At 43.4% G+C, this 19,695-nt stretch overlaps 1 protein-coding gene across 1 annotated transcript; it reads left to right on the forward strand.

Annotated features, from left to right (window-relative positions):
- The first annotated feature begins 219 nt into the window (after positions 1 to 219).
- On the forward strand, positions 220 to 14,222 carry wapla (WAPL cohesin release factor a). The gene is made up of 20 exons (XM_077613607.1): positions 220 to 501; positions 1,438 to 1,802; positions 2,477 to 3,164; positions 3,267 to 3,574; positions 4,106 to 4,236; positions 4,877 to 4,972; positions 5,534 to 5,740; positions 6,455 to 6,591; positions 7,140 to 7,251; positions 7,333 to 7,563; positions 7,636 to 7,747; positions 8,179 to 8,276; positions 8,480 to 8,556; positions 8,640 to 8,818; positions 9,541 to 9,656; positions 9,748 to 9,978; positions 10,061 to 10,271; positions 11,740 to 11,828; positions 12,002 to 12,097; positions 12,862 to 14,222. Exons 2-20 carry the CDS (start codon positions 1,463 to 1,465, stop codon positions 12,925 to 12,927), a joined length of 3,525 nt encoding a protein of 1,174 aa, XP_077469733.1. The 5' UTR covers positions 220 to 501; positions 1,438 to 1,462; the 3' UTR covers positions 12,928 to 14,222.
- Positions 14,223 to 19,695: the final 5,473 nt, after the last annotated feature.

A 19,695-nucleotide genomic window follows, 5' to 3' on the forward strand; every position in this document is an offset into this window, starting at 1 on the left:
CACACACAACTCCTCAATATGCCTTTAATATGAACTTGAAAAATTAATGTCATTGTTTATTTCTTTATTTTTATCTTGTCACACGGTTATTTAGCGCCCCCTATCGCGTGTTTATACTTGAGGTTTTTTTTAACCAATCATGTTCGCGTTGACTGCGTTGCCTTAAAATAATCGCTCGTCTGATTGGTCGGTTCCTGCCTTGGTGCTCCGCATCGGATGTGCCACCTCTTGCCTGAGCAAAACGACGAGGGGAGGGGATGTTTTCAATGGCCGCCATCGGCACTTCAAGATGCGAAAGTCGGGATTATCTACTAAATTTAGACCGCGTTTGAGAACGCGATTTTAATTTTAATGCTCTCCGACGATTCTACAGGACCGCTTATCGCCTAGAAGATCTGTTTCGTGCGTTGTTTGTACTCCGTCGGACGGACTTTACGCGCTTGGGCTGAGGATCAGGCCTAGCCGGCTGGCTAACAAACAAACATTTGCCAGAGTTGGAAGGTAAAAACGAGTACTTTTCAAACTCCTGATTAAAATGCCATTTTCCCTCTTAAACATATGTTCTTATTAATGATGTTCTCAACCGTATTTTATTTCGGATGTTAAAATCATTAGGCTTTGCGGTCCAATATGAAGTCAATGCTAACAGCTATCGGCTAACTTTGTGTAAACTTTACAACCCGATGGCCCACTCGGAGAATCGCTGCATTGTTAGGTGGATCGGAGTAATTTTCACTTAGAAATAAGCTTCGGGATCAAGTTAGTTTGGTGAAGGTGCATCGGAATGACTTTTTTGTCATGAATGGATGATCCGATGATTGACGGAAACGTGTTGAAACGGCGTGTCAGTTAGCAGCTGGGCTAAATCAGGTGTGCCAACTTTCGTAGCAATAGTAGAAATACGTTGTTTCTATTTGATCTAGTAGGGACAAAATTAAGATTTTAAGCGCTTCAAATTGAAATAGTGCCATTTTAAAACGTCACATATTGGATCAAACCATCGCTCTAAAAAACAAGTGACATTTCGTTATCAAAGTCCTTCGCATTTCCTAAACTCGACATTTTGAAATGTTTGAAATAGGAAAGTGGAGTATTTGTAAATGATTTTGCCATCAAGATCCCACTTTTATAGTTTGAATACCGCAATTGCATTAAAAATCAATCAAATCAAAAGCTTTTATTGTCATTATACACAGCTGTATATAACGAAATTGGTGGTGCTACTCCAAAAAGTGCGTTTTCCCAGTATATACATAAGTAATAGAAAAAATCACTTCCGGGCAAAAAAGAACCCAGCTAGTTTATCTCAGTTCAGGTTTTCGAACCAGGGGTGACCAAAAAAAATAAGTGGCTGTACACTAAAATTCACTACACGTACACCACTCAATTATTAATCATCACATCATGTAATTATTGTCCCTTTGTGTATGTTCACAGGTAATATGTAACATAAAACATCAGTATGACATCCAGATTTAGTAAAACGTACAACCGCAAGGGAGGTGAGGCCAATTCCAAGTTCGAAGAGGTCTTCTCCAATAGGAAACCCACCCTGAGCACCAAATGGGGTGAGACAACCTACAAGGCCCAGCTGGGGGCCAAAAGGCCTCACTCAAAGTCAGATGAGCAGTCCAAGAGGCCCCGGCTGGAGGACAGCGACAGCGGCGACGACCCATTCGGGTTCGACAGCGATGACGAGTCGTTAAGGGTCGATGAGGGCGGCGAGACCACGACGGCCACCAAAGATGTCGCTGTTGTGGCCACTGTTTCGCAGAGTACGACCAGCCTCGCCAAAACTCCAAGTAAGTGCAGTGGATGACTTGCTTGTTTGTGTTTGGGGATTCACATCATTTTCTTTTGGAACCAATTTTTTTCCAACAACTAATCCTTAATGTTTCTACGTAGACCAGAACACCCAAATTACCCAGAAGAGATTACTCCAAGTTAGGGGTTGGCGATTCGCCAAAAAGATCATGTAATAATAAAGAAAATTAAAAACAAGTCAAATTGTAGCACATAATTGGGGCTAACGTATGATGTGTCCAAGATCAATGTACCACTTCATGAGCATTTGTTACAGCTCATTTATATAAGGGGAGACAGAAATTGCTGAAATTGTTCGCCGCAGAGAGCCACATATGACTCGCGAGCAATACGTTCCTGACTCCTGTTCAGACAATTTAAAAGATTTTTGGCTTTATGGGATGGTCAACCTGTTAACCATCTTAACGATCAAGTGTATATATTTTTTTCAATATGTTCCTTTCTAATATTACCACTCTTTGTTACCATAGTACCCGTCTTTTGGACACTATTTCTGGGTAAACATAAACCCAGAACCTTCCTGGACCACTTATTTTACACCAAATAGTCAATAATACATCTACCCACATATGAGACACTATTCCTGGGTAAAACTACCAACCAGAACCGACCAGGCCCAGTTCTAATACCACCACTCTTTGTCTGTTTGCAGTCAAAACAGCAGTTGACGCAAAGGTTGCCCAAAATAACAAGCCATGGTACAAAAGCGTGGCGCAGAGCAAAGAGACGCCGACAGCCACGCCTTCTTTGTCCCACGCCGCCTCCCCCTCGTCTGAATGCTCTTCAGGGACCCAGAGGACGGTCTTTGCCCTCCAAGCTGCTGCCACGCAGGCCGCCCATGTCCCATTTGGCGGCGCGGACTTCCAGACCGCCCCCGCCTCCTTGTCTAATAACGACGCAGCGCCGTCAGCAAAAGAAAGTCCTGAGCAAGAGCCTCCCCCACAGCTTGTGGACAACATCCCCCCTTCCCCGTTCACCCTCCGAGCTTCAAATTGCAAGAAATACCAGCCGCGTCGCTCGAACAAACTGTCCCCAGAAGACGACACCGACGCAGCCTCCGAAGCGGAGGGCGCTGGCGAGAAACCCGACGGTGTCGTTTCCGCTTCGGCAAGCAACAATGCCGCCCACGGCAAGGCACCGGCAAAGCCCGCGGGCCGGGGAGGCGGGAGGGTCCGAGACTACACGGTCCTGCACCCCTCCTGCGTCTCCGTGTGCAACGTTACCATCCAGGACACCATCGAGCGCAGCGTGGAAGAAATGGTTACGCCGGCCACGCCCGCCGACCCCGGAGACGCGGGCCAGATGAAGAAGAAGTCAGACGTGCAGCCTAAACCTCAAAGGTAAGAAGAGATGGGATCAACTCTGGAACCGGGACATCCCATCACATATTTTTGCATGTATGTCAAATTGCTAACGGTTGTCAACTTCATTGTATCTTGTAGATTCAAAACCACTCAGGTAAAGGCCAAGAAAACAAAGGCCGAGTCGAAGTTGGAGTTCTTTGGCTTTGAGGACGAGGACGCCCAGGGGGGCGAGGATGCTCCCGAAGGCGCCGGAGGGGGCAAGAGCAACTACAAAATCAAGTACTTTGGCTTTGACGACCTCAGCGAAAGCGACAGTGACGAAGAGAGCGCCAACTTCAAAGAGAAGAAGGCCAGGAAGTCTGCGGCGGCGTTGGCCGCGCTCAGCTCCGGCGTGGATAGTCCCCATACCAGTGACTCCCAGGACAGCCAGGCCAGCAGCAATACAGGTGAGATGACACTTAAAAATAAATGACAAACAAAATCATGCCTATATTATTCCAGGAAATTAACAGGAGTATCTACAAGGTGAAATATATGCTGTGTATGAAGTTGAAGATGCATTTAAATATGACTACATTTCACTGCGATGTCAGTTACCCGTCCAGCAATACCGCAATTTACCATTTATTGCTGAAGAATGGTTTGTGTTTCCACCAATTTGATTGGATTGTTGCTTCACCAATTGACCTTTCCATCTAGCTGGCTGAATCATCACACCCTTAATTTATAGTGTTGTCATATTTTATTGTGACAAGTATTTATTTCGTCTAGGTTGTCAAAGTACAGGTATCACCCCCAAATATATCCCAACGAGTTATAGTCTCAGTCTTAAAAAGAGAGAAAATACAAATGCAGTGCATCTCTACTTAACATTGTTTTTCCCCCCATAGAGGAAAATGTCGTCATTGCTACTGGGCCTAAAGTCAAATGACTACACTTAACGCCACACGCCATCATCACTGTTGTTCCTCCCGCAGACAATTTTGACTACTCGGACGACTGCAGTCCAGGGGGCACGGAGAGCCAAAAAGGACGCTCGGGGAAGCAAAGCGACAAATCCAAGGACCTGGCCGGCGGATTCAAGAAGATCTTCAGCGGGCCCAAAAAGGTCCGTGAGTCACGAGGCGTCTCGGTAACCTCGTTTCATTTGGCGAGGGTACGGCCTTAACCCTCTCGAGCGGCCCGATGGAGAACGAGCTAAGCATTTGTGTTGTTAAGATTACCTTACGGGCAGCTTCATCTGAATTATTCTGCTCCAGTTTCCCGTGGTGCGTTCACCGCGCAGCTGTTTATCTTTATTATCTTCTACAGTGGCTGTGTTTTTTTTTTGTTCTGCTTTCTCTTCCTTTATTCTCCGTGTCCGCCATGGCTCATAAGCACATTAAAACCTATAGGGCTCTAGTCAGGAAATACAATATTCTACCGTGTAACTAATGAAGAGAGAAACAGTCTATTGTCATCATTCTGCTGGTCATTTCAATGAGTATTACTTCTAGACGCCCAATCCATTTGAACTGGGAGGGTGGCAGCAAAATGTTTGTAGTGGTCCTTAATTTCAACAGTTAAAATGTTTTGAATTTTCCTTTACTTGACTTGTAGGAACCCCCGCTTTTGGGAAGAAACTGTCTTTGAGTCTGTTTGTCTTGGCTGTTATGGCTCTGTAGTTGTCTTATGATGCTCTCTGCCCATATAATGTATTACTTTTTGATGTTTTTAAGAAATGAACCCACCAATTCCTTATGTTTCAGTCCCCCGCCAAAGCGGTATACAACGCCCGACACTGGAACCAACCAGAGGCCGAAGAGATCGCCACGACGCCCCTCGCTCGATCGCAAACGGCCCCGGTAAGGCTCCACCCCCCCGCCGCTCGATAAATGGCGCTCGGCTACGAATTTGGCCTCGCCTTGCATTATTCACACGCCACTTTTGAGCACTGCTGAGAGGATAAAGATGCATGCAATACATGTCGTATTATGGAACCATTACTGTTTGTCACACTATTCCCCATTGGTCCTGGTGAGCACAAGGCAGGATATTATTTATAGGTCTCTGAGTAGTCAACAGTTCTGCTTTTAATTGCACTAATTAGTCTCTTTTGCTTCTAGTAGAATTTTTTGCCCTCACATTGAACCCCCCCTATTTACAAATATGCTTTTTTTTAACCCCCTCCTCTCCCATTCGAGTCAATGTTTGCTCAGGGACTAGCAAATTGCTGTTTGTCAAGTGGGATTTTCAAAAGTTGCCCTCGACGTTGCGCTACCTCATCTGTTGAAAACACTTATTAAGAGCTTGTGTGCGTAACGGACTATTCAGTTGCGTTAAATTGTCCGGACATGCCATTAAAGAGATTTTGTGACTGCCGCCTGAGTCCTGTTTCCAAAGCTTTCCCCCTTCCTTCTCCCCAGGCCACCTTATCGACCAGCGGAAGCGGCAGTAGCGGCAGCAGCAGCGGCGGTAGCGGTGGCAGCAGCAAGGAGAGCAACTCCCATAAAGATGACGGCTTGTTCAAAGCTCCTCCACCCCCGCCCAAAGTCATTAAATCAGAGACCATCCCCACGCGACCCTACCAGGACATCGTCACTGCGCTCAAGTGCAGAAAGGAACACAAGGAGGTGAGCACCCTTTTTTGGGTATCTGGCAAAGTAACGATTATTTTTTTCCAGCCAATATTAGCGTTATGTTTAACGAATTTAAATGTTGGTGGGAGACAGACTAAATAGATAAATGTACATTATCATTTTTTTAAAAGGGTTGCCATTTTCAAGGGATTAGCTGTTGCATAAACATCTCAAAACCATTAACTTTTCAGTTGGTGGATACATTCTAAAATGTGTTATTATGAAGCAAAAATCTTTTTGCTTTTACATGTGTCAAATTTGGAGAATTTATTTGACTCTGCATACATTCATTGAAAAAATAGTGCTGCAGAAACCAGAAAACATCAACAAATCAATTTAACCTGGGGGCAAAAAGTACAAGCCTAAAAAAAACTTTGACTTCTGTAAGTAGTTGGCCATTTACTGCCATTCAGAACCCTCCTTTGTCGAATTGTATTTATTCATTTTTTGTCAAAAAAGCAAGCATGTCGCCAAATTAACAATTAAAACAAGTTAATCCATCACGTAGGACTTAAAATCCTGTTCACCGGCATCTGTGCCACTCTAGCTTAATGCCACAAAGTCTATTAGCTCCACTGGTTCTGCTAATGGCGCCATTAGACTGGGAGGAAAAATGGAATAGGCATTTCCCCAAGCGCACCGGAACGTCTGGGAAGATGCCCCGGCATTACCAATTAGCTGCAATTACCCTTATTTCCCGTCTCTCAGCTGTACACGGTGGTGCAGCACGTCAAGCACTTCAACGACGTGGTGGAGTTTGGCGAGAATCAAGAGTTCACAGATGACTTTGAGTACCTGGAGACGGGCTTGAAGAGCAGTCAGCCGCTCAACACGAGATGCCTTAGGTAAGCGGACTATTTGGCTTGCACAGATGTTTTTGCTTTTTTATCGGTGGCGCATTAATGTTACGGTGTGGTGTAACGGCCAAGTAGCTGATTAAATTGATTGAACGGTGCTAGCGCCTGTCACTTAAAATTTGTCCACGTCGCCGCCCATTAGGCAATTTGGGAAGCAACTCGTGCTTCCCGCCAAAGCTCATAAAACAGCGACGCCCCGCTTCATCGTGTCTTGGAAACGCGCCAAGTTTTTTGAAAAGGTTTCTGGAATTAGGGTCCCAATGAGATCAGCTCAGGTTTTGGTGTTGCATCATCTACACCACATGTGTCAAAGTGGCGGGCCGGGGAACAAATCTGGCCCGCCGCATCATTTTGTGTGGCCCGGGAAAGTAATTCATGAGTGCCGACTTTCTGTTTTAGGATCAAATTAAAATGAAGAGTATAGATGTATATTACAAACCATCTGGAAATATGTTCTTAACAGTATTTCTTCAAAGAATGGTTGATGAAAATGAAGCGATAATTCAGTCCTTGCCATTCCTTTTTGTTTCTTGCAGTATAATCAGCCTGGCCACACGGTGTGCCATGCCCAGTTTCAGGATGCATCTGCGGGCCAGAGGCAAGGTGGCGCAGGTGTTCAAAATGCTCAGTGACTCTGCACAGCACCCGGTCGGTAGCCTAAGCCTTTAAGTCTTCTTCCCCCACTGATTCTGTCCACTCACGCCGGTCGGTTCCCCGTTGTTCTGTCAGAACCTTGCCCTGTGCACGGCGGCGCTCATGTACATACTGAGTCGCGACCGCCTCAACATGGACCTGGATCGGGCTTGCCTGGAGCTGATGATCAAGCTGCTGGAGCTGGACCAAGATTATTCTGCACACCAAGACCAGCTTACTGCCAAGGAGGTGGACAAGGTGAAGGAGAAGATCCGGAAGCTGTGCGAGACAGTGCACAACAAACACTTGGACCTCGAAAACATCACGGTGAGTTGAATGACGGCTTTAACGTGACGAATGACCACGAGATGACTGAGCCGATTTTTACCTTCTTTGTAGACGGGCCATCTGGCTATGGAGACATTGCTCTCACTTACATCTAAAAGAGCAGGTGATTGGTTCAAGGAAGAGCTGCGACTCCTGGGTGGCTTGGACCACATTGTCGACAAAGGTATTGCCTAGTGAATACTTATACAGTACAACCCATGTGTACCTACCCAAGTTTGGCCATCCTTGAATCCTCAAATAACATCTGCCAATCCAAGGGAGTAATGCCTAGATTTAAGCCTAATTTAAATCAATGCTCCCATTTGGGACGCCACGCGAGGCTTGGTTATCATTGTTGAAGTAACGTAACTCGCAGGCAATTGTGGGGTCTTGGCATTGTTTCGCGTGTTCAGATAGCCATATCGAATAAGGTGTCACTTTAAGTGTTGGTGAAAAAGTACACAGTTAAGGATATCGAATACAAGCATTCAAATGAGATAGGGCCCGTACAGTGTAAATCCAGCCCAAGAACTGCTTTCCATACTGAGATATTAGAACCACTAACTTGGATGTGCCAATCACGTGATCTCATTCCCCACCGTGTCGTTTCCCTAGTAAAAGAGTGCGTGCAAAACCTGAGCCAAGAGGACAACAAAGAGAACCTCGTAGCGTCTTTATGGGGAGCTGAAAGATGTCTGAGAGTGCTCGAAAGTGTAAGTGGCAGGTCTCTTATCAAGCGTCATACTCCAGGCCAAATTGAGTGTTAAATCCATGCATGCCTGGTTGGCTTTTATACCACCGATGATTGCTCAGCCCATCAAAAGTCGGATTTTTATCTTTACTGTCGTCGCCTCGACGCCCGGCCTTGTACTTAAACTTATTTGATATCCTTCCTTTACCCTATGGGGGCCAACAGGTGACAGTGCAAAATCCGGAAAACCAGGGTTACTTAATTGCCTACAAGGACTCGCAGCTCATCGTCTCCTCTGCCAGGTGAATACCAAAACCGTCTTCTGAGAAAGCCCCCTTACGCCGTCTGATCACTTTCTTTCTGGAATGTTTTCAACAATCTTCAGAGCCCTGTGCTACTGTGAAGACATGATCCAGCGCTACAGCAGAGCGTTGAACAACAGCTCCTTGTCCGCTGAGTCGGGTGCCGCTCTGCCTCACTGTAGCTTCAGCAACGTGGGCAAGGCCGTCGAGGACTGCATGAGGGCCGTCATTGGCGTGCTGCTCAACCTCACCCATGATAACGGTGAATATTGTAGGAGGACATACTGTATTTATTCGAGTCTAACCTGCAAAATTTTGTACTAAAAAAACTGAAGCAAAGTTTGGATGCGCGTTATACACGAATCCCGGTGAAACACTGTCCTCTGACAGTGAAAAAGTCCCCTCCGTAGCCATTATGTATAATGGGAGAGATAAAACTTGTCTTTGTTTGGCAGATGGCGACAATCTACGTTCTTTTACAAAAGTCAGCCTTCTCCAAATAGCCTTTGGCAAGTTTATAGGAGTAAAAAAACCCAAAGGGAAACGAGTCCGCCCAGGAAGCGCTATCCTCGCTCAAGAAGAATAGAATCAACTGTTTGGTGAATCTGATAATTATGAATCAGACATAATTTAATTCATGTAATATTTAAAATTTTTCCAAGGATTTAAAATAGCAAATTCCGTTTGAGATTTGTGTTCCTATTGGTAGTAGTTTGTTATACCAGGTTTCCATACCATATGTTGGGAATATTTTTTTTGTCATGGCGACATGTGTGCAGCATTTGCCACTTGGCAAAGGAAAAACTGGAAAAAAAGATTGCCAATTTTTAGTCACAAATTATGGGTGCGCGTTATACATGGTTGCGTGTTGTACTCGAATAAATACGATAGGTCTGGTCGTTTAGCATTGCAGATGGCAGACAATTCGTTCACTTTTTTTTGGCCCAAAATAAACATATTTTTGCTTCTTTTTTATTTTTGCAGAGTGGGGAAGCACAAAAACCGGTGAGCAGGATGAGCTCATTGTCACCGCGCTAAATTGCGTTCTCCGGGTGCCACGCTTTATCCCACAGGAACAACGCTTTGACGTGCGCGTGCTGGTAAGGGCTTTGAAATGGGAAATTCTGTATCCTTATAAAATCAGTTTCTACCTTGCATGTCATTAATACATCATCCTACTTCCCCGTGCAGGGTCTAGGTTTACTTATCAATTTGGTTGAGTATAGCTCAAGAAACCGGCACTATCTGGTGGACATGGAGTACAACATAGACGACTTCTGTCTGGAAGACCCCCCGACGCAGCCGGTCGAGCCGACGCAAGCCGAGGCGTCGGCTGTGCCGCCGCCGTCCGACACAGCCGGGACGGGGGAAGGCGGAGTGGAAAAACCCAAGGCCCGTGGTGCTTTGGCTGCCCTTGTGAAGGTAGGAAACTGTTTTAATGGTTTACCTCGGCGCCCAAACCACTGGTTTGTTACTTATTTCTTAACGGTTGTCTCCTTTTCAGCTTTTCCTTGAGCGAGAGAGAGCCGCGATCCTGGCCGAGGCCAAAACGGATGACCTTATTAGCGAGGCGCCCAAGCCGCAGGACCAGAGTGGCGAGTGGAAAGAAACCATGGGAGAAATCCAGTGGGTGGCGGCTGAACCAAACGACAGCCAGCCCCAACCAGAGAATCCAAAGAAAGAGGAGGAAGATGAAGAGTTGGACCTAAACAAAGGTAGGTTTTTGGTCTCAAGTGGAACGAGCACATACGCAGCCCTTTTTTTGTCCTCTTCTTTTGGTTTGTTTGTTTCTCGCGTGGATTGAGATAAAAGCCAGCACACCGGTATAAAGGCGAATCTCGTATTTGGATTGGATAACTTTATTCATCCCGTATTCGGGAAATTTCATTGTGGCAGTAGCAAGACTGTGATTAGACAGAACAACAAAGCAAAAGCACGAAGCAAATCAAAGTAAATGGGATCATTGAGAATCACCAAATCAAATCATTAGGACAGAAAAGCAGCAAAAACACAAAACGAGCAAGAGTGGACGGAGCTACCGCCGTTTGCTGAGTGGGAAGTTTACTCGAAGTAGTCAGCCGTCCACTGATTTTGACAGCAAACATTTCTAGTGTTGCTGAAATATTCCACTAATGACTTATTACCATTCCTGCAACTTGACACCGTGAAAAGGTCAGGGGGAAAAAGATTGGAGAATCGTTCAATCGTGGCGCCGTTCATGCTTCCCCTTTAGTTTAATCCCTCTAACAGATACAGATTCTCCCCTACTTACGAACATTCGATCTTACGAACAACGGTACATACGAACATGTCTGCAAATTGCGTTTATGTTGAAAAATGTTCGTAAGTTCGATTTTGTATTGCGTGCCTTTTTCCAAGTAGTGTTTCTTTCCGCCGCTAATACCGACGCCTGGCGCTGTGAGAGCTCAGCTCACCTAGCATCCACCTTCCTCTGCCCAGTTCGTTGCAATGCGGAAGTGCGTGAACGTATCTCCGGTGCGCAAAGAACCTTTTTCATTTGTATCTTTAAATATCTCGTGCATCCATTATTGAATATGGTTGGTGAAAAGCGAAAGGCTTTTATTGAGGGAGGTGCAAGGAAGAGGCAAGCCATTTCATTTGAAATGAGTGGCAATAATAACGAAGCTTGATGCGCGTCAGAAAGTGGTGAGCGTTTCACGGGCGTACAACTTGAATCGTTCGACCGTCTGTACCATTTATAAACATAAAGATCGAGCAGCAGGACCCAAATTTTGAACGTTTCACAAAGTTTGCAAATCAATTGAATGATGCCATACAGTGCTACCGCATCATTTATGATGAAAAAAAGAAAACTGCAATCGTCATTAGATAGCTTCTTTTGGCCAGTTTCTAGTAAATCTCTCTCTCTAATGTGTGTATACAGTACTGTATGTATTCTCTCCATTTTATTAATTATTTTTTCAGTACAAACCACTGTGTGTTACTTATACAAGCCTTAAACATACAAATGCATGTATATAAACCTTCAATATACTTATATAGGCCTTAAACATAAATTATAATACAAAATATAGCACTGAGCAACTTACGAACAAATTCAACTTGTGAACAATCGCTCGGAACCTAATTCGTTCGTAAGTAGGGGAGCGTCTGTACTGGGCAAAGTGACAGGACCTGTGATTTTTTTTTCCTTCTCTGTAGCTTTGCAACATGCAGGCAAACACATGGAGGACAGCATTGCGGCCTCCTACACAGCTCTGTTGCTGGGATGCCTCTGCCAAGGCAGCCAGGTAGGCACAAAATGGTTGCATCTTTACGCTTTTGAGACTTGTTTGATGTTTATGCCATTTCGCTATTGTACGCCCACAGGTGTGTTCGGCTTTTGAGGTTACGCTTGGCAAACTAATTGTTTTCAAAGAAAAAAAGGAGGGCAATTTTGCTTACTTTTCCTTTTGTCTGGCAGGTAAATGTGACTACTGTGAGAGAACACCTCCCCAAAGGAGACTTCTCTATAATGACGGAAATGCTAAAGAAGTTCTTGAGCTTCATGAACCTCACTGTGAGTATTCAGTTTGGTATCACTACTTTTGGTTGAATCATGTAAAGATAAAAAAGTTAAATACTAGGAAATAAAAAAAAAAAAAAAGAATAATATTGAGAGCCATAATAACCATAGTGTATTTCCTTATTTTCACATAGTTTAATTTCGGTCAAAGAATTTCATTTATTGTATTCATTCATGAAAACAAATATATTTGTTCAAGACAATAATGAATAGGCATAATTTTGAGCAGTATAATTATAATTTAGACCTGAAATCCACAAATGTGTATATGTATTTTGGATCATGTAGACCACATTTTTATATATATGAAAAATTATTAATATTTTTCCCTAAATAGCTCAAAATCAGATTCCCCCCTCATTCACCCTAAATAGGCATTTGCCTAATCAACAGTTTTAATGATATTTCTGACCACTCTAAACATTAGTTTGAAAAAAAAAGGTAAAATTAATATGCTGTTGAAAAAAAAGGTAAAATGAATATGCTGTTGAAAAAAAAAGGTAGAATTAATATGCTGTTGAAAAAAAAATCAACAACACAAGCACAATTATTTTTTTCAAGTTTCTTAAATGTCTTATGTAAGATCATAGTCGGTCATCCTGAAATAGCGCTTTTCTACCCAAACGCAGCCGTCCAGAGTTTTCATTAAAAAAATTTATACAAAAAAGTAGGGGGTGCAAAAGTATAAACAGGCCTGAAGCCACCCAGTTTAGCTCCCACCTCACAAGTTCCCATCTGGATACGTTTCTGTCTGACAGTGCGCGGTGGGCACCACGGGGCAGAAGTCCATCTCCCGGGTCATCGACTATCTGGAGCACTGCTAACAGCAGACGCGTTGACCGACGCGTCAACCGCCCACCGGGGAGGGGGTTGGGTGGGGTAGGCGCGCCGGGTCGTCTCCGGGGCGGAACCACGCGGCGTACGGAAGGCGGGGAAGGGGCCGCGCCGGGGGAGTCGCACACCACTGAACCAAAGCCAACGCTCGCCGTCAATGCTCGCCACCCTCCTTGACACGCGGGAACGTTCCGTAAAGTCCGTTTTGAAGACCACGTCTGAAATTTCCCGCCTCGATCCCTTTTCGTGTTTTATCGCCAACAATGAAATGGCTGACCGACCCGGCATGAAAAAAAAAATGCTTTCATGCATGTCGCAATGATGTCTTCACAAGTTGACTGGCCCCTAATGTTTGCAGTTGAATGCCAAAAAAAGGAGGGCTTTATGTATTTTTGGAAAAATGTTTTCCTTTCGGGATCTCTTTATTTGGATTTTATGAATTGGACGTCGGAGAGGTTGTGGCTCAATCGGGATTTCTTTGACTTTGAAGGCGTGCTTTTTAGATTATTTAAACCCAATAACACAGTACATAATCTCACAATGAATTTTGAACTTGTAGATGTGAATTACTGTGTACATGATTTTTTGCTTTGCGTTTTAAAATCATATTTAATTTAATTCACCATTATGAAATGTATGATTTTAATGTTGGACAGCAGAGTGACTGGACATAGTGTTAACAGAGTGGCAGATGTATCACTTAATAAGGTGGAATACGATGCGGTTATTTAGCCATCCGCTAACTGCTAGCAATTTGCGCTTACGATGAATACATATTTAAAATGCGCCACGTGATGATAATGGTTCTTCTTTAACTTGATCGGAATTCATTAGCGAGTGATAAGTCGAATGAATTTTCTGTCCATTATGCCCCGCCCTCCTCAGCTATGCTAGATGCGGATTTGCGCTATATAAGAGATTGGCGTTTGACTGGTTTTGAAATATGGTTTCCATATGTCTAAGCGTATATTTATATACTAGCCACCTGTTTTAATTTTAGCCACGGCCACCTGGGTTGATGTTATGGGCTCGGCCCACCCCTCAGTGATGAACTTTGACCTTGCAAAATGTCCACTCTGTATGGAATTGTAGAATGTAAATACTAGTGTACATTGATTGACGGACATTGAGAAAAATGCTTAGACTACTTTTTGTCCCCTCCTACCTCCTTTTTTGTCTCTCCCCACCTACTTGGAAGCTGATGATATTTTTATTTTATACAATATTTCTGTCATTTGGGAAAAAGTGATGAGAAATAAAATGTTTGTACTTGTTTCCATGTAAATAGTTCTGAGACAAAGTAAAACAAAAAAAAAGATATTCATATTCTTTCCTTTTATGCGTTGTAACCTCTATTAGCTTTGACATTCTTGATGTATAGTTAGCGCTCGGCTGCCAATTTCTTTTTGATTTGCTCATATTTTACCGATCAGATACGCCATTGCAGTCATTTTTATTTTAGGATTGCTTCTCACTGTAGTTCATTTTGTGTTTCTGAATTGATCTTTCCACTTTTTTAGTGGAATTGTGTTTTGCCCTTATATTAATTTTACAGCTGAAATTAGCTTATGTACAGAATGTATTATTCATTTCTTGTACACATAGAACGTGATAGTAGTCCGGGGTCTCAAACTTTGGCCAAATCCTCTTTTTGAGCCTCTTAAAAGCACATTTTCTGTTACATTTTTTATTTTATTATTATTATTTTTTTGTGGAAAATTCTTTATTTTATCCTTTAATTTCCTTTGTAAAAATTGACATTTTACAGTTTTGTTGTTTGAATGTTTATTTTGATTTGTCCTTAGGAAAAAAAAAATCTCTCTCCTTTTGAATTTTAGCATGAAACATGAAGTCCCATGATTCACTTTCACAGGCCGCAAAAAGTAACGAGGTGGGTTGTATCCGGACCCTGGGCCACCATTTTGACATCAGCGCTGCACTGACTTGACCGTCAAGTAACGCCATTTCCATCCGGTCTTGGCTCGACATCGCTCCCTCTTTTTTGCAGTCCCATCTCGGTCTGCTTATAATCTTTCAGGCTGCGCCATTGCCGTTCAGTGGGAGTCTCTTTCACCCAAATTTTAATGGGATGTCAGTGGGTAGGAATGAGTGCGCTGATGGAAGATGAGGTGAAATGATGGCTTCGACACCTCGGAATGAATTTGGAAGTTGTCAATCACGCCAGCATCCCTCGTATATCAACATCCGTTTACTATACGTATCTTGGCACCAAGAGACTACAGGTGTTCTTCCTTGACAGGCACTAGGGGGCGATAGTGCTCTGCAATAACTTAATTTGATTATTTTTACGGAATTCTATAAACACCTCATCAATGGTGTTGCTGCTGATTTGCCCTTAAGCTGTAAGAGCTCTCATCTTTGCAGAGGTGTATTGCATCATCTCACATAGAGACTGATAGCATGTACACATGCAATCAGTGCCATTTACCCAGAATTATATCCATTTTTTAAAAGCACTTGTCTTCATTAAGAAAATACAGCCTACGCGAACAGATTTTCGGGGGTGGGATGCAGAAGTTAAAGTCCAAGAAAGCATGTTCATGGAATCGAAAACTTGGCAAGAACCCACCAGGGGCCCACAGAAATGCTTGTGCGCTCCACTCAAAGCACGGAGCTGTTAAAATAAACAACCTATCCCAGCAGACTAAGGACAGTAGGTGGGGAACATCCAGAATTGGTCCTTCATACCTAGGGAAAATGTTGTGTCCGATTAGCCTTACCTTGCATGTTTTTGAGATTCGTGAGGAAACCTGAATACCTGGAGAAAACCCAGGTAAGCAGAACATGCAGCCATCACACAACATGGCCGGAACTCAGTAGGGATTGAACCCCTTAATCTCAGAATTGTCTGGCAGCTGTACCAACCACTCTTTCACCAAGCTGCCTACCCCTTCCCTTAACTTATTCTCAAGCTTAAACTGCGAGAAAATTGCCAATCTGTCAACACCGACTGCTTTGTAAACACGTGGGTATTCCCGCTCCCTTTGTTTGTCACATCTCCGAACGACAGATGAGGGAGATACTCCGACCCGGCTGTATTCTGGCCTGTGCGTGACTCGCACGCCAACGGTCCGGCCGGGTTGTTTCGTCCTCACTCCAGTCGGATGAGTCTAGGGTCGCCGTTGCGGATCCAATGCGCTCTACCTATCGCCTCCGTCTACCTTGGGGCGACTTTGGTCCTGCAGCGAGGCTCTTCTGTGGGCTCAGTGGAGTGGATTTATACAAAGGGGGGCTTACGACCAGCAGTCTATGTCTTGGTAAATCAGGCCAGATCCCCTTGAGCACTAAAGAAACTATAAAACTGTTATTTTGGTAGACTTATTTATTTCTTTGGACTCATGAGACCAAGGGTATATAGTACAGGGTGACCCTAAAACAATCCGATGAAAGCAGGAGTGATAGAAGAAACATTTATGCATAGTAAGTGAAACCTTTGAAGCATGGCATTTAAGAAACAATAGAATTGATATTTGATCTAGACCAGGGCTGCCAAACTCTGGTCCTTGAGGTCACCTACCCTGTCCAGTCTGTTTTCCATATCTCCCTCCTCGACCACACCTGAATCAAATGATCAACTAATCAGCAAGCTGTCCAGCAGCTTGATCACGATCCTGATGATTTGATTCTGGTGTGTTGGTGGAGGGTGACATGGAAAACAGACTAAATAGGGGCCCTCGAGGACCAGAGTCAGGGACCTCCGAACTAGACTTAGTTTCCTTCTGGGCCTAACAATGTCTCCTTTGTACCGTAACATCGCAATGTGCCCATACTTACACTTTGTTAGAATATGGATATCTGACTCAATTAACACTCGTTAAGGTCTCATCAGGATCCAAGTGTGATCCCAGCCTCGGCAATTAATCTTGATCTCTCGCAGCTGCTCGTTAAAGCTTCCCCTTGATATTGAAAACCTTCATTTTGGTGCACTTTGTTGTTAATGAAGCGTCGGTCAGAGCTGCAAGATGACAGCTCTTTGTTATCTTCAAATACTATCTAATCATTCAGGTGGACACTCCAAAGACTTGATAATCTGTGGGGATCATGTCACGCTGATCACCATGGCTCACCTGGGCTGGCAGGCAATGATCTCAGCCAGCCCTCCCTGTCAAAATCAGAGGGCTGTGAATAGCAGCCATTTCAGATAATGACCAAAAAACATGACGTTCTGGTACAAACACACTAGGGTGTAGTTTGTAGTACACATTTACATTATCCCCAACAACGCTGAAAAAAACATGCTTTTGTAAGCGGTGTTCCCCCAGCATCACAACCCATCCCCCTCCACTGAATCGGGACTTGAACCCGCGGAGCAAGCCCTGCAAGAGGGCATAATAACCGCTAGGATAAAACCCCAAACATTCTCTCTTGAAGGCACGGGGAAAGTTTCCCCAACATCCACCGCCTCAATGCACTCCTTCCACTTAAATAGAAATCCAGCTAATTTATACTCTGTGACATTTAAATTATATTATTTAGATTAGACTCCGCCACTTTGGACCCTCTCCCTCTTGTCTCCCCTTCTCTCTCGTGGCGCTTGCGAGTGATAAACCACTTCCAAACAAACCAGTCCTGCTAAGTGAGCCTCCCCGTGGCTTGCAAGGCATCAGCGGCACACGTGGGCCTCTAAACGGAGTCCATTTTTTTCTTTCCGCTCCACATTTAATGGTCTCTGTGAAGATTTCCCCATAGGGCTGCCCCCTGACTCTGAATAAATGCCCAATCAAACTCGCATCTTAAGGTATTAGCTTTCTCTAACTCACATGGTGTCTATTGGTAAATACCATTATACCGCAATAGCACCCATATGTTCATAGGCAGGCTATCTGTCTAAATATGTAATTTTCTTTTTTGTTTGTTAGTTCTTCTTTTGGGTGGGCTTCATTTTTCTCTGTGACCCTAATACTACTTCCTGTGCCTGTACTGCGTTTGCCTCACGAATGAAACAATCTGAACAACCACAACGGGAGTACGTCAAACTCCCAAGTGGCACATTAAAATTGAAACTGCCAATTCGTTCACGAGACGATTCTGCAAGTTAGTTAGTTTTCTTGTTGACATCTCGCCAGTTATTCATCGTAACCGCCGCCTTGCCAGATAAAAATAAAAATATTTTGTGGCCTAATGTGAGTAGGCTCAAAATGAATGCCATAAAAGTAATAGATTTGCATGTAAGTGGAGCAATGAAAAGCAGGTAGAGCTCCTTTTTACATTCCTCCTTAATAGTTTATTTGACAATCACTTCTGAGATTCTACTGAGGGGCAACACGGGTGGGAAGCCATGAGGCATTTTAAAGCGGAGAAATAAAAATAAGTATAGATTAATCCTCGGGGCCAGCTAAAACTTTGCACAAAGCAAAAAAAACATTGATTTCGGAGTCTTGCTAACTGGACTTCTTTCGCATTTATTAGCATTTGAGCGTATTCGTCGAGGGTTCACGATCGTTTTAGTTTATATTGCCCATTTTTGGGGACCAATGATCTAACGCAAGGGTGTCAAACTTGGTTTGCGGGACGCATTAACGTCAACTCGATTTCATGTGGGCCGGACCATTTTTAGATATAATATTTTTTTAAAATCGGATTAAAATAACTAGATCAAAAACCCGTAATCTTCATTTTTTAGAGATCTAGAAAAATGTAGTATATTTGAGCTTTTTTTTTCTCCTTAGTACTAGGGGAAAACGTCTTTTTTAAGTTATGTTCAATATTAAAGTGGAAAACAGAAAATATTTTTAGATATTTATTTTTAGATGAAATGCTTTTTGAACTTGGATTAAAAAAAATGCAATTATTGATTTTAAAAAGTGAAAATCAGGAAATATAATACACATCTATATTCTTTATTTTGAATTTGATCCTAAAACAGAAAGTCGGGACTCATGAATTACTTTCTCGGGTCCGCACAAAATGATGTGGCGGGCCAGATTTGGCCCCCGGGCCGCCACTTTGACACGTGATCTAACGTTTGCGGTATGTTTAAAACCATAAAGTACAATTTGAGATCTTTCAATACTGAATTTTTGCTCCCTAAACACGAATGTTTTGGATAATAAAATGTCAATGCGACAAAACTAACAGAAATGCGGCTTGGAACCAAAATAAAGTGAATAAATGAAGTGAGGACCACCAGACAATACAATATTGGACATTTATTTTGTATTTTCTGCGTGAACAATGCATGAATCCTAATGATAAAATGTATATGCAGGCGCAGGAAGTTGCTGGCCGCGATTCAAATGCTGATTACTAGGTTTCGTAGAGCACCGCCATCTGAGTTCAGAGGTGCGTTGGCGACAGACGTAGCAATGTTCGTTGGGCTGACCGGCAGTCAGGAACACACGAGGACATCTCCAATTCAGCATTTGCTGGAAAGAGCGGCCGTTCCATTATTAATAGAGACGAATCATGTTTATTCATGACCCCGGGCAGCCCTGATTCAAATGCGTGAAAAGCGGCTTTGCTTTTGGGTAGAACAGACATACTCCATTAGAACGGCCAAATAATGAGTCTCTATACTTCGCCTAATTATACATGCGCTTATAAAATGGGATTATTCATTCATCCAGTTTTTATTACAAAGCCAACCTCATTAAGCGTACCTTAATGCCACATAATTACGGAACAAATCTGATTTAATAGCTTTTAAGATGTTTTGCAGTTGTATTATTTAGTGTTTTTTGATGTGTTTTGTCTTAAAGCAACAGTTGGATTGATATTCAGGATTTTTTTAGTAAGGC

Source organism: Stigmatopora argus, chromosome 11 (genome assembly GCF_051989625.1).
Source record: "Stigmatopora argus isolate UIUO_Sarg chromosome 11, RoL_Sarg_1.0, whole genome shotgun sequence".
Taxonomy (NCBI): domain Eukaryota; kingdom Metazoa; phylum Chordata; class Actinopteri; order Syngnathiformes; family Syngnathidae; genus Stigmatopora; species Stigmatopora argus.